Below are 27,309 nucleotides of genomic sequence, written 5' to 3' on the forward strand. Positions count from 1 at the left end.
ATGAAAATTGTCATTGGTCGCAATAAAATATCAATAATATCTAGATAAATGTCAGTTTATCTAATTTGTCAAAAAGGGTTTCACTTGCCCCTTTCTAGATAAATACTTGGTGTAGTAATAAGTGAAAATTGTTCTAACATACGATTCCTGTGTGACTTCATTGTTAGCATAATAAATTTAGAATTGCTTCTTTTAAATATGAACTGTACAAAAAATGATATCGGTTGTGGTCATTTTAGTGAGAAGCAATGATCTGTTTTATTATCGCAGGTCAATTAAATTGTAAGAAATTAATATTCTTTTACGTTCTCACTAAAATGTTAGGTTTTTGTACTTAGTTTACCTTTCAATATTGCTTAACAAACATGTCAAGCGATGTTGAAAGCACAGTTTTAATCACAGGTCGGGAAACTACCGTGGTGGGGGTACGTCGGCTTAATGGTTAAAAGCCGCCAGAGGCATGAGTGGCATGACGATCGCTTAGTGTGCTGTGGAACGAAGACAGAATAGCATTCTTTCTCTTTTTTTATCACACGTCACGCATTTATGGTTTAAAATATAACAAACTACAATTAAAAGTCAGTCAATATAACCAATTACAATGAAGAAAATCACTCAATATAACCAATTACAATGAAGATTGCCACCGCACCACGTGACCGCACTGAGCGATAGTAATGACGTACAGCGGCATTGAAGCGAACGAAAAGTTATGACATCATCGTACTAATCTCTCACCATTGAAATTGGGCTTAGTGTTCTGACCTGTGTATAAGATCATGGTTGAAAGGTAAACTAAGTCACGTGAAGGGAACTTAAGTTGACAGTAAAATGTGTGGTGTTACTAGTTATAACGTAAGAACGGTGGCCACGACACTCTATTTTAATTCACTCTATCTAATTGTCGTCTACTAAATAAATTTAGATAAATAATTGTATTTTACTATATTAACGTATAGCGTCGTGTTTTATAAATACACTGTTACAACACTAATAAACGTTTCATACTTGTGTGATGATCTCATGTAACAGCACTGAAAAAAATTGGATATATACTTGAACAGTATTGAGGGTGGAAGAGAGTTGTAGACTTTCTATAGGTTTGTGATCTTTAGCGGGTACGGTATCGCGATGTGACAAGAAGATTGTGCATATTTACTATCGCAATTGTTTTTTCATTATTTATATGTCGATGTTAGATATGTAGCTTATACATTTTCAGATAACTGTATTTGCTTTTTAAGTATTTATATAGATAACTTGCCGAGTACATACAATCGAGACGCAATTAAATAATATCGTAAAATAGCTCAAATGAAGCTTTTTTCAATTCTGGATATTCCTGTAAGTAAAGATGTGAATGTACACGGAAACAAATAAATAAAATATGACATTAGTATTCAATGGGATACATTGGGTTTGTCATTCATTCCTTATATTATAGTAAAAACTTTCCATGTATTTAATTATGAATTATGTAACAAAATCGTTAAATATAAGAATTTAAAGTGCATTTTACAACTATGTATATCACATACATGTTTTTTTTATGTATATTGAGAGTAATATGAAATCGAACAAGAGAATAGTTTATCTTTGTTTAGTGTATAATAAGTTAAGTTTCAATTTTTCACCTTATTGTGGACGTAATACATTTTTTAAAACCTTGCAAAGAGGAAATTACGAAGTATTTTTATACATATTACTCAATGCCAGTATCACTACATATTAATAAAGTATAAAAAAGGTTCGGAAAAGTATCCTGAACGCTTTATGCTGTTTTAATATTTTGTACATTTTTATATAGTTTTAATAGCAATTTTTCTCTGAATGTGTTACTCAGTTGAGTTATTTTGATTTTCGTTTACATAAAGTTCATTAAAACAATACATGCCTTTGTTGAGATATGTATATTTTTGGGGATTGTTTTCAAATTCAGTCCATGATAAGGTAGTTCAGTTATTTTATAACAATATTGTAGATAGACAAATAGACTAACGCCAGCCCCACTGACTGATATATTTATATTTTAGGTTTAAAAATCATTGGGAAAAAAATATTTTTTTCTGCATTCACTTCACTGTCACTCGTAAATCTCACATACACTCGTTTTTACTGTTCGTAAAACTCGCAGTTTTAAGTTATTTTTTTAATGCACGCGTGGCAGTGTTTAAAACGAATTTAAAGTTGAAATTGATGTTTAATCGATAATTTAAAAAATAATAAAAAGTATAACCTCAGCCTTTACATCGTTGTATAACACTAATAGCTTAAATTTCATTGTGTATTTGTATGTGTTATTAGTAGCCGTTTGTAAATGTAAAGATGTCGTTACTATATTGTGTATTTAGAATATCTATCTCATCATTTCGATATATGTCAGTATCCAGTGAGGAGGTATAATTAAAGTAATCATTAAAATAAACGCTGGGAGTGGTTTAATAAAATTTCAAACAAATTTCATGCGGGCTGAGGCACAACTTAAACTGTGTACATCTGAATTAAAGTAATATTAATTTAAATGGAGTATCGAATAAATGTTTTAAACATATGTATTTGATTTTATTTAAAAACATTCACCTCTTCCAGGAGATAAGGAACAATAAAACAAATTATTCATCTGATCTTTTTATTTACAAGTTACTTATTTACAACAATGTGACAATGTCATATCAGATGCAATTGTTTCGTAGAAACATCTTATATAACATAATCATACAATGAAAATGCTACTCATTAAGCAGGCATATGATTGGACGAAGCATGTTTTGTTGTACTATAACATAATTATTTTAATTAGCTCTATATTTTAGTTTCTACAGTAAAATGCTTAACAATCGTGCAAGAATATTAAGAAGCAGTTTTATAAGGAAAAAGAATAATTTTTTGAAATTCTTAACACAAATTTTATTGCATAATATCAACATAAATACAACATCAGTCTCATTCGTTTTAGTAACAGATTTTTTTTTATAATAAAACGTCGTGAAAATTGTTCTTTCCTTCGAACAATATCTGAATCCTAATCGATTGAGACGTATTACTTTGTAATAATACATTGCGGCAGTGAAGGAGTTACCGTTATTTAAAATTAATTAAAAAGGGCAACACACAAGATTCGAATGTTTTACTTCGTAAGATATGACATTATTGTATTAATCTTACAATTTGTTATTTACATGCTCGAATTACAGACAATTCAATTATATTTTAAATTTTATAATTTGACAATTTTTATTGACTAGACTGTAATAACAAACATGTTTGTTTCCATTTCTTATTTACAACAATAAAAATAATAATGAATATTTAAGAAACAATAATCAATATTTTATAAGCAACATCGTATTGGTTAATGGCACACAAAAACTTATAATTGTGATTTGATAAATGTAATTTTTACATTTTTTATTTAAGTAGTAATTAATAGTTTTTTAATCCACGAGACATCTCTTTGAATTTAAATAATATACAAGACTTGTACATTGAATTGTAGATGATGAGATTGTCGTTATAATATTTTTATTTAATCTTTATACAATTTTGTAGTAGTAAAGTCACAATCACTTAAAAAAATCACAAATTGATTGCTGATGAATTGATATGATACTTAACAACTCAACAAATAATCACTCATAGGTATATGCATACGCATAAATCTCTACATACATGTAAGAGAGCTGTGAGTATTGTATACATGATACAATTGTAAAGTAACAAAATTTTAAATAGAACACCACACATATGAAAGTTAGAGAGTCAAATCTTCAATTATTTAAGTAGACTTTCCATTCTCAAGATAAAACTTTAAATATTTGTATTATTTTATAAACTTATAACTTATAACTATTTAGATGTGTAAACTGTAAAGTTCTGAATATGTATACATAAATATTAACATTGATGTTAAAAGAATTTACGCATAAGTGTTTTAGTGTTTACTTAATAATTACGATTATATTTGAACAATACAATAAGAAGTATTGAATAAATGCCATTTTGGAATGAAAAACCATTCTTACAATAATTTAATATAAAGTGAAGCATAGCTTTTAGAACCACAAATAAAAGAACAGGAACCAAAACAAAGTAGAAATATAATTCTGATAATTATATTGAGATCAATAATATGAAAAAATTACAGTATCTTTTATAGGCATCTTTTTGTCTTAGTTTATACTTATATTTTCTATGCTATATAGAACTATTTATTAAGCCATTGACTACTCAAGCCAAGTCTTTCGTACACAATATTTAATGTATATGTTATATAATCATACCATTCATTGACTCTATCTACATTGCTCCAATATTTACGTATATGCGTGCTGTATAATTTGAATATTTTTTTTTCTAAATAAAATTATTTGTATTCAAATGGCAAGCGTTGATACAATGTATGCGGGACGGATGATTCATTTATACAATGGCATGGATATATTATGGCGATATTTTGAACAGTTATAGCAAAATATTATTTTTTGAAGTTCAATATAACGGCTCATTTGAAAGAAAATTACAATATATTTAAAATTCCGTAATAACTAGTAATTTCTTCAGTGGCGTAGCGTAGTTTTTTACTGTACGGAGACCATCGAAAATTAGCCACCAACTTTTTTACCAAATTATAATTTAACATACTAATTTTTCATTATTTTCATTATCTGACTTCAATAAAGGAGGAAGTTCTTAATTCTACTGCATTTTTATGTGTGTTACAATGCCAACGCGATTTGGATATTTTTTTTTTTTTTATCAATTGAAAGAAATTGTTTTTTTTTTGCCGTGCCGTCCAAGGCCATGGCCCCGGCAACACCCACGGTACACCACTGAATTTCTTAAATTTGAATAATATATGAATTACTAGGAAGTAGATCTATATTTTTTAATTTTTCTATTTGTTTACTTAAGCAACGTAATATTGTTAAAAGGCGAGTAAAATTAGCGTTGTCGGTATACGGAATTGGAGTGATTTTTATTTTTTGTCTTTTGTTTTAATATACTTTATAAAAGTGATGAATTTGGTAAATTTCGTTTAAAATTGGTAATATTGGCACAGATTACACCAGTATGGATTAGTAGTTATAATATGTCAAAACTATTCTTTAGAGATACGTATTTTCTAAATCTTAGGAAACTGTTACTCGATCGCTAAATAATATTAATACTATATGCTAATTTACTGACCGTCCGTGTATTATAATTGTTAGTAAAATTATCTTAAAATAAATTATAAAACTTAATGTTTACCAACAGTATTCAGTTTTATGCTTACCTATATATGACAAAACATTTAATTTTTATAATTATATTTAGAAAACAGATTAATCAATACTTTTAGTTATTCTATTAAAAAATATATTTTTTAAGCATTTAAATACTATAGAGAGATTTTTTTTGTTACTACTTTTGTAGGAAGTGACTTTAAACGTTGAATCGTGAAGTATTTTATTATTTCATGAATTTGATTTATAGTAGGGTTATATAAACTAGAGTACGGGTTATTTATATGGTGGGTTAACTAAAAAGTAATTATCATGATGTAATAAAAGAATAAAGATCATAAAATGTTCTGACAATACGTCATTAGTATTTAAAGTCGTCATAAAATAAGGGGCCCGTTTTGACACATAACAAATACCCTAGAAGGCTAGAACGTAACTTGCGAAACTGTAAGAAACAATAATTCTACGTGACATTAGCGAAAACATCTGTGCTCATTTGGCACTATTGAAAGCCCTATCCTAGCCCTTTAACCCCGAAGAAGAAGAAGAAACAATAAAAGAATTATTAATAAACAGGGTTTTTTTAAACATAGTACGTTTTTTGGCGCGTAAATTAATATGATAGAATATATTGGGAGTATTCTTTACTATAAATAGTAGCATGAAATTTCTAATTATTACGAAACGTCTTAAAAACAGTTACGTTCTAAGTCTTTTTTTTTTAATACTAGCGGCTAATAAACCACGGCTATATAATGGCTATTAAACCACGATAAAATTCGAAAAAATAAAAATTGTTTCATTATAATGATAAAAATTCGTGTAAACATTAGAAAACAATATAATAATATAAAATAAAGACAAATTGACCTTTTGTACCATTGTATTATTTCAAATTACCTACAATATTAAAAGTTTAGAGACAGATTTACACAGGGTCAGTAGCTGTCGCCAGTGCTGGCGCTGAAAACTGACTCATACGATTTACACGCAATCAGTATTTCGTCAGTAGTCTTATGGTGTACACACGTTTGTAAAGTCAGTGCGGATAAATGAATTCTCGCAAACAGCTAAAAATCAGAGTTAATAATTTGTTGAGAAAATGTACCTTTGTGAAGATGCAAGAGCTAACTGGCATGTTAGAAGAAGAGATATCTAAAAAGAAACGAATTTGGGTAAGAAAATGGATAGATGACAGAGATCAAACTGGAGGCACAACTGCTGTTAATCCAGTTGAGAATTGAAGATCCTGGGGAATACAAACTGGCTTTACGCCAAAAGACTTTGATGATTTGCTTATGTTGTTATCTAGCTCTATTCAGCGTCAAGACACGTTTATGAGAGACGCCTTGCCCTAATTTATTATCCCACAGGCATTCATTATCGTGGTATAGTTCAATAATCTTTGTTCTCCATATCGCTCAGTTTTCGCGTCATTTTGTGATGTGGTGTAACGCAGCGTCGTCCCCGTACAATAAAGCGGCAGCGACTGACTTCGGAATTTACACGGCGTCAGTTGCGCTAGCGTGGGTGGTGGAGGGCGCGGACTGACGCCGATAAATATGAAGCGGGAATATTAAAGTCAGTACTGACGCAACAGTGCTGTACTGACTTGAAATCAATTTACATGATGGCAGTGCCAGGTCAGCACTGACTCGGCAATGCACTGACGTTAGTTACTGACTCAATGTAAATCTGCCTTGAGTTTAATTTCTGATCAAAATTTTAATCAAATGCACTTTACATTACATTATTAAATCGATCAAATACTCATATAAACTTGAATCGATTTATCGTGAGTATCGAATACCGAGTCGTATGGTTCCTTCGCTATTTATGTCCCGATGACAAATGTCAAAACTGGCCTATTATTTTGTGACGACTATAGTTCTGTGATAAATTGGTAAAAAAAATATTATTATATTTTTTTTATATTTAAAATAAGCAAATAAATCACTTTTTTAAAATGCATAGCTAAATGAATGTACACATTTTTTAATAGCTTGACAAAGATGAATAGACGTAATAAAATTGTTTGATAAACTTTTATGCGTAAGTTAATTGAAAGTCAAAAATTTAGATTTGCACTTGAGATAAAGGGCATTACAATATATTTTGAACCCGAGCTTTTTTAGAATTAAAATGGCAACTATGAACATGATATCGGTGACTTACTACGACGTAGACGTGTGAAGTAAGCCTTGAATTGATTTTTTTTACTTTGATCTAGTATATAGCAAATAAATATTTTATCTTTTTTTGATAAAATAAGCATTATGGAAACACTCTGCCCCATCTAAGTGCTACAGGACATTAAGTTCGTCAAAGAAATATTTGTCTGTTGGTGTGTACGCGGGCTGGCAGTCGCGGAGCGCCGCGCGTCACACAGGACGCGTGTGCAGGTGTGATATGGTCGGGCGGACGGGCATGAGGTGTGGTGTTAGTGTGTGAGATATACTTGGTCGCGGGCGGGAATATTTTTTTAATATACAATTAGGTTGGCATAGAAGAGTACGGCTCACCTGATGGTAAGCAATTACGGTAATGGATAAGATGGTAAGTAGTTAATAGACGCCTGCAACACTAGAAACATCGCAACCGCATTCTGACCCTACCTCCGATGCCCTCCAGGTCCAGTATGAGCTGTAGTGTGTACACGAATCGCAGGCGGTGGTGGCTGAGCCTGGTGGTGGTGGTGTGCAAGTGAGCGTCGCCTCCAGCGGGTGTGATGGGTGTGGCGGCAGTGCCTAGGTGTGGCGGCGGCGCCTAGGTGTGGCGGCGGCGCCTAGGTGTGGCGGCGGCGCCTAGGTGTGGCGGCGGCGCCTAGGTGTGGCGCGGCGCCTAGGTGTGGCGCGGCGCCTAGGTGTGGCGGCGGCGCCTAGGTGTGGCGGCGGCGCCTAGGTGTGGCGCAGCGCCTAGGTGTGGCGCGGCGCCTAGGTGTGGCGCGGCGCCTAGGTGTGGCGCGGCGCCTAGGTGTGGCGGCGGCGCCTAGGTGTGGCGCGGCGCCTAGGTGTGGCGGCGGCGCCTAGGTGTGGCGCGGCGCCTAGGTGTGGCGGCGGCGCCTAGGTGTGGCGCGGCGCCTAGGTGTGGCGGCGGCGCCTAGGTGTGGCGCGGCGCCTAGGTGCAGGCGCGCGCGAGGCGGCGCAAGGTGCGCGCGAGCGGCAGCGGGCGCGGCGCGGCGGCCAGCGCGCTGAGCGCCGCCTCCAGCGCCTGCAGCCGGCGCCGCCGCTCGCCTTCGTCGCAGCGAGCCAGCTCCTGCACGAACGCATTTGTAGCATTATACTGCTGGGTAAAAAACTCTTTCTAATGTTCACACGAATTTCACTCGTTGAATAATGAAACAACTTTTTCGGTCTCGTGACCATCACTTCCGCCTATCGCAGTCCACTGCTAGACATAGGCCTCCACAAGTTCGCGCCAAAAATGGCGTGAACTCATGTGTCGCCCATAGTCACCACGCTGGGCAGGCGGGTTGGTGACCGCAGGGCTGGCTTTGTCACACCGAAGACGCTGCTGCCCGTGTATTCGACCTGTGTATTTCAAAGCCAGCCGTTGGATGGTTATCCCGCTATCAGACGGCTTTATAAGTTCCAAGGTGGTAGTGGAACTGTGTTATCCTTAGTCGCCTCTTATGACACCTATTTCTACTGCCGTAGCCACACAGCTTAGGTCAGCAGCTAGGTCTCGTAAACATGGTCGCTGCAAAGTATCCGAAACGTCGGGCATCAAAAAACATACAAACTCATAGTAGTGCTATTTACTTTATTTATTACTTCTTGTATTAATATCACATTCACTCTCTTTTAAAATAACCTAAACAAGAAAATATATGTAATTATTTGAAAAATTGAAATAGTATGGAAAAAATATGAATTAAAAAATTAATATTGTTTACCTGTTCGAATAGTTGGATTTCGTCTTCTTCACCGTACTGTGCTAGCTGACTTTTTAAAGCCTAAGAAAATAAAAAAAAATATTTAGAAATGAATTAAAAGAAACTGAACCGAAGCACTAATGAAAAATAATATAGCGCTAAAGCTTTATACATATTTAGAGTCCAAAAGTAAATTGAATGTATAAAAGCTTTTGATTGCACAACTTTTTCTTTACTACCTTGTACGAAGTAAAAGAATTGATATTGTGAAAATTATATTTTAAATTTTAATATGATGTCTATACATATACACATTATATAACAAACTATTACTACAGTGCGTTCAACGAAAGGAGATACCAGACGTAAACAAACCAAATATCAATGTCATTCGTCTATGCAGGGTTTTGTAACCTTTTTTACTTACACAAATTCTTAAAATGTAAAATAAATTTATATTTTGATAATTACTATTTTTAAAGTATTAAATCTCATATATTTATATTATCAAATGGACAATTAATTATTCTTGAATGTAAATTTATTGATTCTATGTATCGTTTCAGGAATGAAATATAAATAAATACCTACAAAATCAAGGGCCGTCCGAATGTTTTCAAACCCACCTATAGTCTCATTTGACCTTGCCTGTCACTAGCCGAGTGCCATGCAAACAAGATAGAAAGAGAAATACTATATTTTGTTTGCTCCGTCGTCGCTACAAGTAAGTGATGGGTATTGTTAACGTCTAGGATCTCCTTTCGTTGAACGCACTGTAGTATATTCATATATTTTATTTCAAACTTGTAAAATCAAATTTTGTAACTTCCTTTTTCATAGACGTACAAGGATATGTAGGGGTAATAAAGTTTCACGCAAAGTAATATTGTCAAGCTAATTATTAGCTTATTTAGTTAACGCTCATAGACTAGTTTTATACTAGTAAGCTCAAATGATATCATGTAATTCATAAAAAAGCATATAGCTGGAGCAGCTTATACTTGCGTTTTTTAAGTACTAAGTACTAAAATCAGTAAGATACTATTGCTATAGCTTTGCATTTGCATCTTTTAAAATAAAATATATTTTAATAAGATTACGAGAAGCTATAACTGTTTCTGTAATTTACTTTTAGACTCTTCATCTCACAGTACGATATTGAAAGTATTAAATATTTATGTACAAGTAATGTTTATTGCCAATTATAATTATTTTATATACATGTGGTTAATGTACACGTGCTGGAGGTCGCGAGTCAACCTTTTAAGCCGTGAGTGTCTCTGTGCGTTCTCTTTTAATGTTAGTATATACACTATAATTAAGATAAGTATATACATATTTAATTATTGACTTATATACTTATTGTGTATTTACTTCACGGGTCCTATAAGCTATAATAATCCTATACGTAGATATGTACCTTTTATTTTACCTGCCTAATAAGTCCGATATAACATAAAAATTAAGAAATTAAACAATTATGATGTTCAAAAAAAACAAGTGATACATAAAAAAAGTGATGAGCGGATTTATGCTTTATTATAGTAAACTGGTTGTATATAGGTTGAAATATATGAAAATGATTCAAGATGTGTTGTTTTGTAACATAACAATTACAAAGGTAAAATACATAATGGTCAACTATTCATCAAGTGCTACTCTACTCGTGTTTAGTGTGAAATAATAATAATAATTTTTATATACATTAATTTTATGGAGAAAAAATAAATAAATAGAATTTAATGAAATGTTACAAGTTACAATTATATCTTACGTACAAAATAAATACATACATTATTTTTTCGTAATAACAAAAGGGTAAAAATAATAACATAGCTTTGAAAAAAACCACACTTAGCAATGGGGCAGATTTGAATGTCTGAACGCCTTGGGGCAAAGTAGAAAGCCCCTAATTATTATCCATTAAAAACAATCTTAAGGCTATATCGTCAAATCCATAACTAATTATTGAAAAAAATATATATCTATATATATTTCTACAGCGAATAAGATACGTTATAAATAAATTTTTTAATTGTAAATTTTTTTTTAACTTGTAACGTAAAATTTAAATAATTACTTTAATACGCCTTTGTACATTACTAACTGTTTTATGTAATTTTTACTTAACCGACTTCAAAAAAAGGAGGAGGTAACTCAATCCGACCACATATATATATATATATATGAAAAATGAAAAAAATGAAAAAAATATTTATTTCAGTACCATCGAGTTATTTTACACATTGTGATTGACTCCCTCAATTAGGCGCAGAAAGCACCTGAGCCAGATGGAGTCGCTCTTCCATTATAAACTAAATACAAGGAAAAACAGTACTTAGCGCTAATTCATACAATACATGTATATACAATAAAGAAATAAAGAAGTAGTTAAATATTCATACATAAATATACATGTGTGTGTGTGTGTACGCGTGTGTGTGCGTGTGTGTGTGTTTGTGTATGGGTGTTTGTGTGCGTGTGCGCGTGCGTGCGCGCTTGTATGTGCGTGTGTGTATGTGCGTAATTGAACGTATGCGTGTGCGTGTACATGGTTCAGCTTGATTTTATTTTATTCAGAAGATTTTCTGTCTGGTCGTAATCTAAGGTTTTAAGCCAACTCGATAACTTATTTCTACATTTACGAAGTGTCAACGGATGAATATTTAGGAATTTATTGATAGTATTATATAAAAACGATGACATATATCCGAACTGACACTGAGCGAATTGTGAGTGAGTACGTTTAGTGGCAAAAACATTATCCTTTCTTCTCTTCTTAAAATTTACTATATTGTAATTTGAGGAGGTATGCTTCCTTAAAACTGTATGCTGAATGTAAAGTTTTCTGACTGATAATACCTCCGATGTTGTGTAAAGGCTAGTGGTCGAATATTGGCGTTTTTTAAAACAAATAACCTTCAAAAGTGCTCGCTGTGCTCTCTCCAACACAATTAAATGAGTTTTCGAGGCAGCACCCCATACTGTAATACAATATGTAATGACTGTCTGTGCTAAGGCGTAGTAGATCTGTTTCAACAGCCTTTGGCAAGCCACATGCCTGAGAGTTTTAAAAATCCACATAAGCTTTCTAAGTCTACCAGACACTAATTCTACATGTGGTAGCCAGGACAATCTATGATCGACCATAATACCCAGGTATTTAGTAACAAACACTCTTTTGATTGAGGGGCAAGTGCACAAAGTATTTTCAGGATGATGGTTTTTGTGTATTTTGATATCGAAATTGCAATCCGGTTGGGTTCTGTTAGTTACTGTAAGGCACATGTAATTAGTTTTGGAGGTATTCAAGGTTAGCAAATTACATCTGAGCCAACCTGCGACCAACCCTAAGCCATTTTCAGCCACAGCCTTAACCTTATCCCACGACTCCCCGGTGAAAACCAGTGCTGTATCGTCTGCATAAGAAAAGATCCTAGTATTCTCCAAGTTCAGATTGCAAAGGTCATTAATATAAATGAGGAACAGTGTTGGACCCAGAACACTTCCCTGTGGTACACCATAAGAAGTGTAGGTTTTCTCGCTTATGATACCATCTATTTTTACTCGCTGAGTTCTATTATTTAGGTAATCTTCAAACAGATTCCAAGCAGCACCTCTAATACCAATCTTTTCAAGTTTTTGTAAGAGTATGGGAAAAGAAACTGTATCAAACGCTTTCTTTAAATCCAAAAAAACCGTCAGACACCTACCCTTGGTATCAAGGTGATCAATAACAACAGAAGTCAAAGCCTCAACAGCATCCACAGTCGATCTACCCGTTCTAAATCCAAATTGTGATGCTGATAATAAGTTAAATTTATACAGATATTTTTTTAGCCTTGAGTTTATAAGTTTTTCTACTACTTTTGATATGGAGGGCAAGACGGAGATCGGTCTATAGTTACTAACGTCGTCAGTAGCTCCATCTTTGTATATAGGAGTGATAATTGACTCCTTTAACAGAGTAGGAAACACGCCATTAGCAAAACAAAGATTCACTAAGTGAGAAATGATAGGAGCCACTTCAAGTCCTGCAAGCTTAAGGAAACTGGTCGGGATATTGTCACATCCAGGGGCACTAGTGGTTTTTAACTTGGAGATGACAGTGTATACTTCTTTTGAATCGGTATCAAGAAAAACAAAGGAAGACAGATTCGTTACTAATTCAGATTGGTGATTCGTATTTGCTTGGTCTATTTTTTCAGCGAGACTTTTTCCTATATTGGTAAAAAATTTATTGACAGTATCAACCGAATCCTTTGGGGAATGTTTTATCTGTAGGAGTTTAGAACTATCATTTATTTTCCTTTTTTGATGGGTAATAGTCACAATATTACTCCAAAGGGCCCTGGGATCACCAGATGAATCCTGAAGCAATTTTCTGTCATACTTCCTTTTTGAATTTTTTACAATATTGTTGCAGAAATTACGATATCTTCGGTAGGAGATCCTAAGAATCTCGTTGTTAGGGTTTGAACGAAGTCTGTGCCATAATTTATCCCTGTGTCTGATGCATCTTAACATCCCCTGTGTTATCCAAGGTTTAAGGATTAATTTACTCTTAGTAATTGTTATCTTACGAGTGTTTTCTTTTAAAGAATCTGCTATATTCTGGATAAGACTATTCGTTATATCTTCTGGGTGAGTTAAAATTAATAAATCAAACAAATTTCTATTTTTTAAATTGAGTAGTGCACCTTTGTAGTCAATTACTGTTTTCGTTTTTATATTGTTTATTTTAACAGCCAAATTTGCAAGATGTAGCAGGACCATGTCGTGATCAGTCACTGTGGTATTCAAAACTACCACCTGTGCAGATATGTATTTCCTATCTATTTTTAACATGACGTGATCGAGCGAATTGTTTCCTCTAGTCGGAAGGTTATGACCCATCATAATACCATGTGTGCCTAACATTTCTAGGTAACTTAACCTATTGCGATGCTCACCACTCTGTTCTGTTTCGCTAGCTATGGTATTTATGTTTATGTCGCCCACTAAAACAATGTTTCTATTCTTCTCCAACAACTGCAGATGCTGGTTTAGAGATTCCAAAAAAGGAACGACGTTCGTTACGGAAGGTGAACGATATATTGCTAACAAAATAATGTTTTTTATATGTATTTGCACACATGAAGCATCCCGGAGATAAATCTCTTTCAAATCAGCATTTATAGTTTTCTTGAAATATGTTATGACACCATCGCTCCTATTTGCACCCCGAGATGAAGCGTAATAAGAGTAATTTTCTATATTTGGTGTAGGTTTATGGCTACATAGCCAACACTCGGTCAAAATTATTATGTCTGGCTCAAATGGTAGTTGGGATATAGTTACCAGAAAGTCGTCTAAGTTACAATAAACACTACGAATATTTTGAGTAATAATCACCAAGCCGTTATCTGTAATCTCAAATTTATGGGCTATGTCTCCAATATTGCAGCGCACGGAGTCAGCAAATTTCATGTCATCAATTTCACTCAATTTCTGAATATTGTCAGCCATTACATATAGGTATCAAAGTACTGGCTGTGTAGCAATAAGTTTAGAAGAGAAGATTGAAGAGACCAATTTCTACAGTTTACCGCACTGTATGAGTTTTTACGTATGTGTGATTTTATGAATGAAAGTGTGTGTATTTTTATTGTATGTGAATGTATAAGTGTGTTTGTATGTATGATCGTCATAATAATATGAGGTATATCAATGTATGAATTTACAAAAATAAAGATAAGGATGAGTAACTTAAATATAGCAGCTGAGAGATTGTCTTGCCATATTTTAAAACTATTGATTTCAAAAAGCAGATAAATTCTTGGGTAATTCTTGGGATTTTGATAATTCTTTTTTTTGTTGGAAAGGAGATATCCTTAGTTTGGTACCATGATAAGGAAACTGGGATCTGATGATGGGATCCCAGAGAAATCGAGGGAAACTCTCGAAAATCCGTATAAGTTTTTACTGGGTATACCGACTTTAATGATTTTTAATTTAATCGAAAGCCGATGTTTATCACGTAAATTTCATTGAGATCTGATTACAACTTTTCTTTTCGTCTACCTACGTTGTATTTTTTTGTGGATATAATTGAAGTCTGTTTTTCTTCATTTACCTGCGACGAAGACAATTATTCTGGGTGGTGTGCAATAAAAGTATATTCTATCTATCGAATGTAAATATTGTATACCAGCACCGTTTGAAATATCCTTATTTAAAAAAAAAAATATATATATATATATATATATATAACCCACTCTTTTCAAGGTCGTTAATAAAATATAATAGAGATATAAAAGAGAGAGCACAGAGACGGCGTTGTGTGCGTGTGAAGCTGATAGAGATGATATATTGACCTTGGCGTTTTATTCTTGACTCGAGATCGCCAAGCAGGCCCTGAATGGTGTAAATACCTGTTTCACATTAAACCAGTTAACGGTACTAACACTAAGTTACAGTTAATGATAACTTTCTTACTTATAAATATATATGAATGAAATTATACATGAATAAGTTATTGTTCCTTAGTCTGTTTGTTAAAAAAATTCTAGATAATCCGGTGACAGGTTTTCGGGAAACTTAATAAGCTATATTATAGCCATATGACTGACTGTATTAAAAGAAACGGGCAAAAATGTGAGGAATTTTGATTAAAATTGTGATTATATGCGTTTGAACTTTAGAAGTATATAATAGGATTTTTACGTTATGTCTTTTGTTACTTAAGTTTCATAATATTTTAAGACGTTAAATGTGATAATTAGCTTATTCATATATCCGTGCCTGGCGTGAAGAACTTGATAACTCGACTTACACGACTTTTTTAAGTCTATACGTATGTATACGTAAATAATTCGAAAGATCACAAAATTATCCATAAATCAAGCTATAAAGATGAGTTCAAGATGAAAATGGATTTGGAGAAAATGTCAAACTTTAAAATAAAAAGCGCTGCCCTGTAAAATTGCCATTTTGGACTTATCGAGTTCTTCATGGCATGCACGAATATAATCATACAATTTAAATATACCTAATAAAACTAATAAAAAAAAAAATTTAAAACATGATTTTTTTCTTGATCATTTCCCGTTTGATATATTATATTTGTTTATGAATATCAACGAAATAATGTTAGAACTTGGAAACAATTTTTGTAGGCCCTAAGGCCTTTTACTGTTAATATTTACCAAACATAATTCACGTCTCTTGACTTATGAAATTACGCATATTATTTAGAAGCTTAACTTTAATATTGTTGTTATTAGGTCTAAAACTTTAGTTCTACAAACTTACTTCTATTGACTGTTGGTATTGTTCCATTAGGTTCTTACAGGCGTCGAGTTCGGCCAGCTTCTTCACTACGACATCAGCTACGTTTTTTTCAGTCACTTCAATTTTATCTCTGAAAATATTAAAATTAAATTATACATTATTGCTTAATTCAAAAAAGTATAAAGTTTGCTGTCACAATTACGAATTAAGGTACAGTGCAGAAAGAAAAAAAACTGACTATTGTTTAATTACTAAATGACTTGTTCATACTGACTGCAGAAGGGAACTTATGTTTTCATGTAAGCATTTCATTAAGTTCAGTCTATTGCAGTCCACTGCTGGACATAAGGTCTCCCTAAGTTCGCGCCAGATATCCCGGTTTTCCGCAATCCTCATCCAGCCTCGGTCCAACGGGCCGGAGGACATCCCACACTGTGTTTGCCAAGACGCGGTGTCCTCCTGCCCCCCTCATAATTACCCTAATGATGATAGTAAGCGGTTATCGTAGCGTATAGAGGCCCACGACACTCGACACATCGCAAGCGCGTCGACAACTCTACCCTCGAATCCCTTCAGGATTATTTTCAGTTAGTTATAAGCTTAAAAAGTGATATCATTTATTCAGTGGGGCGGCGCGCGCACGTACCGCAGCGCGAGCGCCAGCGCGGCGGCGGGCGGGTCGGGCGGCGCGGCGGCCAGCGCGGCGGCGGCCAGCGCGCGCAGCAGCTCGGCCAGGCGCGCGTCCAGCGCCAGCACGCGCTCCAGCAGCGCGCCGCGCGCCGCGCGCTCGCCCGCCGCCTCCCAGCGCTGGCGGGCCGCGATGGCGGCCGACAGCGCCCGGAGCGACTCGCGCTCCGACGCGCCCTCCGCCCCTTCGGCTTCACCCGACGGCGAGCCGGATCCGGAGCCGGACGCCTCTACAGACGCGTCGGCCTCTGTTGAGACAAACTCTATGTTATTCTTGTTTGACTTTTGGCCCACTTTCAGTGTCTGGAATAACTGACTCAATAGCCATAAGACCACCCATTATACACACAGTCTGTAACTATCTTAAAATATGTTTAACGTGTATCGTGTAGTTGCGGTTTACAATCTATCTATAATAATATATAAAAGCGAAAGGTCACTCACTCATCACGAAATCTCCGAAACTATAACACCTACAAACTTGAAATTTGGTAGGTAGGCTCCTTATAAGACGTAGGCATCCGCTAAGAACGGATTTTACGAAATTTGACCCCTAAGGGGGTAAAACGGGGGTTGCAAGTTTGTATGAAAGTACTATGTTTTTGAAGTAAGAGACTTGAAATTTAAAATGTATGGCTCTATAGATGGTGAGAAGGTGTCCAAATAATGTATCTTTAGAAATCAACTCCCTTTTGGGGTTAAAATGGGGGATGGTAGGTTGACTTACTCATCACGAAATCTCCGAAACTATAACAGCTACAAACTTGAAATTTGGCAGGTAGGTTCTTTATAGGGCGTAGTCATCCAATAAGAACGGATTTGGAACGGGGTTGGAAGTTTGTATGAAAGTCCTATGGTTTAATTTAAAATGTATGTTCATGATGATGAATGTTCAGGATGATGACATGATGGTAAGGAGGTGCCCAAATAATGAAATTTGGTATACAGATAGTCTAGAGCTGAGAAAGGACATGGGCTACTTTTTAATGCCAAAAAAGGGGTATAAGAGGTTGAAAGGTGGGGATGAAAAGTTGTATGGAAGTATCAACATTTTTAGAGCGGATTGAACGAGAGGATTGAAACATTTTTTAGGTTGATTCGATATAAATAAATTATGACATTGAAATTTTGTAAAAGTTTTTTCCTTAAGGGTGTAAAATAACAATAGGGAATAGAGGATGAAAGTTTGTATGTTGAAATATGTAAGATTAATGTGAATATTTTATAAGTTTGCTACAAGAGATAAAATATTAGAGATATTCCGATATCCAAAATAAACCAGAAGATATATCAAAAAAATGCTGTCCAAAGTCACTATTCCACGCGGACGAAGTCGCGGGCACAGCTAGTAAGGTATAATTTTAGATTCCCTCGTAAAGTAAGACATATCTTATCACACGACTACTACATGTGCCACACCTTTGTCGAGGTCCCCGCAGGACTCCCGCTCAGGCGACAGCTCATCCCCACTCCAAGCTCCCGCGCCCTCCGCGCCCGACCACCACTCTTCGGCGCATTCTAACAATGTATGTAAACGTTAAAATACACAAGGACAGGTAGATTTCTAGCTTCTTCTTCTATAAGATTCATTGTATTTTTTTTCTACTCAATAAACTTTTAAAGATATTTTATCAACAGGACTTAAATTTGTTTTTTTTTTTTTTGACACATGTTATGACCAACTTGATAAAAAAATTCAAATACTTCGCTCGAATGATGTTGACGTGCGGATATTCTGTGTTAGTAGCACATAATAATATATTTGGAATGACAAAAGGAACAGTCAAATATTTGGTTATTGGTGGTAAAAATTTGGTTTTTTTATTGGATGCACCCGCATTAACAAGGCGCATGACAAAGGTGTACACGAGGGTGAGAGGCGGAGGTGGCACTGACCGGGGTCGGTGACGAGGCAGGGCTCGGTCTCCGAGTCGAGCAGGTCCGCGGAGTCGTCGTCGGCGGACAGGCGGCCGTCGTCGTGCGCGGCGAGCGGCTCGGCGAGCGGCGCGGCGGACGAGCGCAGCGCGCGCGCCACCGCGCCCAGCAGCCCGCGCGCCTCCTCCGCCGGGGACAGCGGCTCGCTCGAGCTGTGGCTGCCGGCCGCACTACGATTAGTTACTGTTAGTTGCGGTTCACGGCCACTTGTCTGCACTCATACGGCCGAACCCAATATTCAATCTAAAGATAGAGATAGGTAGTTATCATCGACTGCTAATAACTAACTATCTATCCTTTGTAGTTGTCCCAATAATTCGCATAGGGGACTACTATCTCCAGTTAGCTGTAGATAGACCGCCTACCTGAGCTCTTCCTTACATTCCAGTATACGCAGCGTCACAGACGGCCTCAGTTATGTTACACAGATGTTTTGTAGTATTTAAATTTGTCATACAAATTTTATTTATATTAAAGTAATCTTGTTTTATAAAAATATGGACAAATTAATTTTTACACAGACTTTTTAATTTATAATAAATGATATTATTTTAATATGGAATGCATAGTAAATCTAGTAACGGAACGTTTTAACACGACACGAAAAGACGCTACGAGGCCATTACGCTTTATTGAATCGTCGTTTCGTTTGAATTTGTATAATTTTTTTGCAAATCAAAATTCAAATTATACAAATCATTGCAAATTATACAATCATTCACCAAATTGTTTGTTTTATTCACAAGATGAGTAAAGTAAGTATTATTTCACAAGAAACTTATTATTTTTATTCAATTAATTGTTGCAAAAGAGCAATATTACTTGAACTGCTACTTGAACTTGAGTCTGCCATTATTTTTCACTTGAAATAAATTTTATTTTAAACAAAGAAAATACTTTTGCAATTAATAAATCTTAGTTATCCCCCGAAAACTATAGATCGGATATTGTTGTTACTAAAGATAGCCAACGTTACTGACAGGTAGAACTCTATTATTATTGGGACGCTTACACTGTCATTTTCATACGAACTGTTATCTCTGGTAAGCTATCCTCCCTCTCGTCGATAGACAGCTTCGAAGGATAAGATTGCCTATCGTCGACAAGTTTATTGGGTCAGTAAAATGAATGATAGATAGATATTTCTGTCTCTAGTAGGACATAACCAGAGATAGATTGAATATTGGGTTCGGCCGTTGGTCGTTTTGTGATTCGTATCTGTTATCAATATTTACTTAATATATTATATTAGTCGACGACAATGAAAAATATGATTCTAATATTAAGTTTTTAATATATATGTACATATATATACTAGCTGACCCCGCAAACGTTGTTTTGCCATATATTTTATTAACCTTTTCAATCTCCCCCTTATAACTTAGGGGAATGAAAAATAGATGTTGACCGATTCTCAGACCTACCCGATATGTACACAAAAGTTCACAAGACTAGCTGACTCGGCAAACGTTGTCTTGCCGCTAAACGCTATTTAAAAATAGGGGTTGGTGCTAGAAGGGTGAAAATTTAGGGTTGTATGTATTTTTCAACACCAAATCATAATAAAATAAATTATTTATCTGAAAATTTAAAAAAATAGGGGTGGACTATCTTTTAACATTTAGGGGGATGAAAAGATGTTGTTCGATTCTCAGATCTACCCAATATGTACACAAAATTTCATGAGAATCGGTCAAGCTGTTTCGAAGGAGTTTAACTACAAACACCGCGACACGAGAATTTTATATATTAGATATATATATATATATATATTAATTCTTGTCGTGGACAGCGACGAGCGAAAACCTCGTAAGGGAACCTGAATGAAATGAAATTCGTCAAGAGAGCGACAGCGGGCCCACCTGCAGTAGGCCTCGTTGTGGTAGACGCTGGGCTGCAGCGCGTGCGGCGGCAGCGCGTAGGCGGCGCGCACGGCGTCCGTGAGCGCGCGCAGGCGCCGCGCCAGCGCGTCCAGCGCGGCCGCCGCGCCCGCCGCGCCCGCCCCGCCGCGCGCGCGCGCTCTCGCCGCCAGCGCCTCCTGCCGCCGCTGCTCGCACATGCGCACGAGCTGCCGGCACTCGCCGCGGCTGCGCACACCGCGCCCGACTCCGTTAGCATTCTTCGCATTCGACTTTATCGCTTACTGACGAATCTTTCCTCTTTACGATCTTAGTGTAAACGTGTGCAATAAAAATTCCGCGTAATATCAAAATACCGAAGCGACACTGACATATATGTAAAAGTTGTATAAGAAACGACCATACGAGGAGTTTTATTGAGATAGAGCATATGCTAGCATATTATAAATGCTCAAATTTTGAAGTCGGGGGAAGTATCTCAACCTTATAGAAGATCACAGCTGAATAGCACTGCTATCAAGTAGTATTGTGTTCCTGTGGTGAGTAGTGGTACCAGAGCTCCTGGGCAAGGAAGGGGGATGGGGTCGGGAATACGCTTGCTATGCTTCTGCATGCGTCTATGGACTACGTTAACAAAAAAAAAAAAAAACTAAAAATGAGTGCATACCTGCGCTCGAGCTCGGCACCGAGGCGCGCCACCTCCGCCTCCGCGTCCCGCAGCGAGTCCCCGAGCGCGCCGGTCTCCGCGGCCAGGAAGTCCTGCATCTCGGCCGCCTCGCGCTCCGCCTCGGCCAGCCGCGCCGACAGTACGCGCGACGTCTCGCGCCCGTGACACGCCTCCTGCAACGACGATATTTATTTATTTTTTTTGAGAATTTTTTATTTTCTTTTTATAAACTTATTATAAACTTAATTCAATGCCATTTTTTTTTGTACGTCTTAAGGTTGACGGGTAGATAAGTATGTATGGTTTTACGTCCGCCATTTACGCAACATATTATTTTAAGTTGTGTTATAAAGAAAATATTTTGAGGAAGGAGGAAAGTCTGAAATAATAATTTTATATATTTACTGTAAATACTACACTGATATCCATTTAAACTAATATACCCTATATGAAAAATATGTATTCAAAAACTATATCGATATTGTACTTAGAAAAATGCTTGTTTTGGCTGTCTTAATCAATCGTGTATATATTGCTTAAAAATCTGTCTCAAAAGTCGATCGTGTTTTTAACTAGAATATTTAACGGCTGCCTTTTTCTGGGTTATTTCCCTAAGATGTGGAAATCGGCTAAAGTGATCCCTATAAAGAAATCTGGAAAAAACCATAAACTACCGACAAGTTACCGTCCCATTAGTTTGCTACCATCTCTTGGTAAGCTATTTGAGAAAATAATTTACAACAGACTCTTAGGAGAATCCAATAACTTAATTATAAATGAACAATTTGGCTTCCGTGCCGCTTATTCTACTGTACAGCAACTTGCCAGAGTTTCCGAGCACATATCCCATCATCTTAACTTGGGGCAGTCAACGGGTATGTTTCTCCTCGATATTGAAAAAGCTTTCGACAGCGTTTGGCATGAGGGATTGTTACATAAATTAATAAACTTAAATATTTCTTTAAATTTAGTAAAAATTATTGAGTCGTACCTAAAGGATCGTTCATTCTTTGTCTGTATTGGTAATTGCGCTTCTTCTCCTCAAATTATTCCGGCCGGAGTTCCTCAAGGATCTATCCTAGGACCTTTCCTGTTTCTCCTTTACCTAAACGATATACCTATTCAACCTAAAACCAGTCTGGCGTGCTTTGCCGACGATACAGCTTCATACACATCTTCAAATGATATTGATTTAATTATTGGGCGTTTGCAATTATCCATTGATCGGCTTCATAGCTATTTCTCCAAATGGAGGCTAAAGTTAAACGAGGCGAAAACCGAAGCCATTTTATTTACTCGGCAACGAAAGGTTCCTAAAAGGACACTGTCGATTGCAGGGCATAATATACCATGGAGTAGTTCGGTTCGTTATCTAGGGATTACTATGGACAGTAAACATAATTGGTCAAAACATATTTCAACTTTACGTATTAAAGGAGCTCAGGCAGTTAAGTGCTTAAGCCCGATTTTCAATAGAAATAGTTTTCTTTCTCCACTAACCAAACTTAGAATTTACAGCACCCTAATTAGGCCTTGCTTAACCTATGCTTGTCCCGTTTGGAGTAGTACATGTATAAGTAACCACCAAATACTTCAAGTCATTCAAAATAAATGTTTAAAAATTTCATTTAATACCCCTTACAAAACAAATCTAATAAAATTACATTCCAAAATCAATTTTCCGTTACTCCTAAACTTCATTCTCAAAATTACTCACAAATTTTACAATAAAATTCAGAATCATAAGAATCCATTAATTTCAAATATATGTAAAACAAAAATATCAGATTTGCCTTATATCGACAAATACGGCACGTATCGTTTGCCTCATCACTACCTATTGTTTCCGCCATCCAATAGCAGTAGTTGCTATGAGCACGCGCATGACCAATTGAGCGAGCCTCAAACGCCGTATCGACATCCCCGCAAGTGTCTGTACAGTAAGAGGGAGCGGGCGGCGAGGTAGCTCGCATCGCGTAAATCATACTGGTCGATAAGTTCGCTTAATATTACGCAGTTGCCTGTTTGATATATTATTTTAATTTTAAATCTACCTTCTTGTCAAAAGTGATACTACTATTAATAGATCACAGTAAAACATATGTGCATTTATCTTGTCATATTTAGTATTTTATGTTGTTACGAGTAATAGTAAACATTTTGTAAACTTTGATAGGTGATTGTTAGCCTCATAAAGTGTATGTAACAGTGATTTAAATGTTTGACTTTTATTGTTATACATTTATTGTACTATTGTTTCGTTATATGAATAAATTAAAAAAAAAAAAAAATCAATCGTGTATCGTGTGATGATCCCGACATTGTGCTACGAACAAAAACTACCCTCATTTAACTTTATAAAAGGAATCTGTCACTACTGTTACTGTATTTTATTTTAAGTATTAAAATCAAGATGTCTTTCTTTGCCACTACATGCTCTTTATAATATAATAAGAGAATAAAATATATGAGCAAAAAACAAATTCATCTCTACATTCCTATTTGATCTTACATTTCATAGTGAATTGGACACAATATATTGTTGTAGACTGGACAGTATTCTCAATAATGGTTTTAAATCAGTCCGCTCGTAACATGCCGCTATGATTCACAGTTCACTGGCTAACCGCAACAAGCAGACACTATGTAATGCAGGGTTGCCAACTTGATGGAATAAAGTTTATATGGTATATCAATATATGTTTTAAAAGAATTTATATTATAAATGCTTTTGTAACTTTTTGAACTACATAGTTAGTCTAAACATTACATTTTATATCAAGAAATTGTACTAAAAATACATAAAGAAGTTTTAGGTATATCGTATTTACTATAATCTATTCGTAAAAAAAAAAATAGTGACTCGTAGCTGTCACTCAAATTTTCCACAGCCCTTCAATTAAGTATTAAATTAGATGAATTAGTGAATTAGAACACGTCAATTAATCAAATGGAGTAAATCCTTCAAGCACTAAGTTACTATATATCACTATTTTCTTAACGCGAATAGACTACAACGAATTTTTTTCTGTATAAACGAATAAGAAAATAAAGACATTTTATTTAAACCGAATGTAATTTTTTTCATATTTTTCGATATTTTACGTTAAAGGATTACCAGAATCGAACTCGTGTTTGGTTTTTTCCATATTCAAAAAAGTTATTACAATTGTTTATTTATTTATTTAATACTTCTTGCATACATATAATCAAACACTTTTACGTAGTAAAAAAAAAGAAGAAAAAAAAAACAACAGAACAGAAATAAAATTAAACAAAAAGTAGTTACAATGACAGCAAGCAAAGGCGGTCTTATTGCTTTAAGCAATCTCTTCCAGACAACCCCAGGTAAAAGGAGATTATTAGTAACAAAGTGCGGGATTGTGCAAAAGTAGATAAATATAAATAGAATTATAAATAAATAAAAAAAAAATACATACATACACTTACAGAAGAATAAGATAAACATACAAAATCATGAGAATAAATAAATTTACGTAAACCATACGTAAGAATATAGGTACACATATTAAATACTTACAACATACACAAAATACATACATACATACATACACATACATAAATACATACATACACATACATAAATACATACACACACATACATACATACATACACATACAACATAAGTACACAAATGCATATCACAAAATAATATAAAAAATTGTTATATGTTATATCTAATTATATAGGCGCAAGGGCTCCAAGGTCATCTCACCGCATGTAATTTATCGCAGTGTTCCCGCAGTGAGTCTATCTCTGCCCGTTGTCTGGTGGCCAGCTCGCCGGCTGAGCGTAACTGCTCCTCCAGAGCTCGGAGACACCCATCTGCATTAGCACCGGCGCCTGTAAATACAAGGCAAATTGCTTTTACAAAAACACGATTATTATTATGGTATTTTTTTTTAATTAGTATCTGGTTATCATTTTTTTTTAAATCCAATGGTTCTTTCCAAAACATTTTGAACAATTAGGTTTCGATTTTTTCAAATACACGTATTATACTTGATAATGATGATGAGATGTGTATACATGTATCATATGCAATTTATATGCAAGTAAATATTAATTTCTTGAATAGAAAATATTTATTTTATTTTATATTAAGTGCATAGTTATTTAAGTACATATTTTTTGAGCCTTACCAGCGCCAGCAAGTTCCAAAAGTCTTTGCGAATTCCTCTCCAATTCAGATATAGCCGCTAGTCTGGCCGACCGCTCAGCGGCCAGTTGTGCTTCAGCGTGGAGCCTCCTCTCTCGTTCCTCCGCCGCTGCAGCTTCGGCCGCCACTACTGCCGCCGCCAGGCGAGCGTTCTCCGTATCACGAGAGCTAGCTTGAACACCACGGTGGCACCGTGACACGTCTACACGACTGGAAACGGAAAATTAAATATATTACTTACTTAAAATTTATTATATTTTGCTATACAAAGTTCACTCGATGCATTTGTTCTAATTTAAGAGTCCCTTAAAACTAATATTACAACTATGAATTAATTTAATTTGGGATAGAAAGCAAAAATGTTTACCTTTCTATATTTGGCACAATTCCCGCAAGAGCAGATTCGATATCAGTTCCACACAGCACTGTTTGTGAAACTTTTTCAGCATATATCCTAACACGAGCTTTTGTTACTGACCGCGAAGAAACAGATCTAGCTACGGTTGGTCTTCTGGAAGGTGGTGTATTTTCGTGTTTTGGTGATGACTCAGAATCAGCATCCCGTCTTCTTCTTGGTAATGTACCATATTTATCGGCTGCTACTCGAGTAGCAGATGCATCATTCGCAGGAGGAAGCCGTTGCCCATTAGTGGGCCATTTCTTCTCGTCGACAGGTGAATTAGGCGTCCTACACCTTGCAGTGGAAGTTTTTGTTGGTTTGGCACGTAAAGCTGGACTCTCGCGAACTAGGTTTGGCAAATCGGCGGTTGGACGAATGCGTGGTTTGGGTGTTAATGGTCGAGGTTTCTCCGGCGGGGTTGGTTTTTCTCTACTTCTTGCACGTTCACGTGTGGCTAAGTTAGGCCCCCGAGGCGCTGTGGCTGGACGAGATGTAGACGTAGCGATGGGTGAACTTCTTTTCGGTTCCGTTACAGTAACGTTGACGCGACGTCGTGGCCGAGGAGGAGCTCCGGCTAAGGATGAGCTTTCAGAGCCGCATCCTGAACCACAAGAGACGACACTGGAAGCGCATGAACGGGATCCTCCTCCACTGCTTAGAGCTCGACCACAGCCCTCCACTCCACTGTCACTTCCAGCAGCACCGATCGCCAAATCGTCACCAACCGGCAAGCTGTCGAGATCGCCTCCTATCGACCGCACGTCAATGGCTTCACAGGACCCGTTTTCTACTAGTGATTGTTTTGACTCTACTTTTTCATTCTTACAATTCCCTAAATTTTCAGCACTGTCATTTTCTTCTTTAATAACTACAATTGAACTGTCAATTGTATTATCTGTTTTGTTTTCCATGTTTACCTCTCTATTGGTAACTTTTTCGTCAATTTTATAAGCCGTTAGGACGCTAACTTCAACGGATTTATTAGAATTTTCTTCTTCCATTTCGATTTTTAAGTTACATGATCTGAAACAAAACGATACATTAAAATGATGAAAAATTTCAATGTGTATTAAGCTGGTAGACGGATGGTTTGGTGCCAAGTAATCAGTTCGATGCAGTGGCATTGTGCGAGTGAAACGATCATTGTGCGGCAACCCTCGGGCCACGGGTCACAATCTCGAGAAGCTTATTTCTATTGTTCCCATTCGC

At 35.8% G+C, this 27,309-nt stretch overlaps 1 protein-coding gene across 1 annotated transcript in view; it reads right to left on the bottom strand.

Moving 5' to 3' along the window:
• Positions 1-8,342: 8,342 nt before the first annotated feature.
• LOC123653744 (rootletin) overlaps positions 8,343-27,309 on the bottom strand; it is a 37,824-nt gene continuing 18,857 nt past the window's right edge. The window contains exons 2-13 of the mRNA XM_045589730.1: positions 26,068-27,123; positions 25,684-25,910; positions 25,257-25,384; positions 21,520-21,692; positions 20,856-21,080; positions 18,955-19,151; positions 18,478-18,576; positions 17,342-17,361; positions 17,018-17,217; positions 16,393-16,501; positions 9,121-9,180; positions 8,343-8,480 (exon numbers count right to left, since the gene is read on the bottom strand). Coding sequence (XP_045445686.1) covers positions 8,343-8,480; positions 9,121-9,180; positions 16,393-16,501; positions 17,018-17,217; positions 17,342-17,361; positions 18,478-18,576; positions 18,955-19,151; positions 20,856-21,080; positions 21,520-21,692; positions 25,257-25,384; positions 25,684-25,910; positions 26,068-27,101 — 2,610 coding nt within the window. The 5' untranslated portion in view covers positions 27,102-27,123. The remainder of the gene's footprint in view (positions 8,481-9,120; positions 9,181-16,392; positions 16,502-17,017; positions 17,218-17,341; positions 17,362-18,477; positions 18,577-18,954; positions 19,152-20,855; positions 21,081-21,519; positions 21,693-25,256; positions 25,385-25,683; positions 25,911-26,067; positions 27,124-27,309) is intronic.

The sequence above is a fragment of the Melitaea cinxia genome, chromosome 5 (assembly GCF_905220565.1).
Source record: "Melitaea cinxia chromosome 5, ilMelCinx1.1, whole genome shotgun sequence".
Lineage (NCBI taxonomy): Eukaryota > Metazoa > Arthropoda > Insecta > Lepidoptera > Nymphalidae > Melitaea > Melitaea cinxia.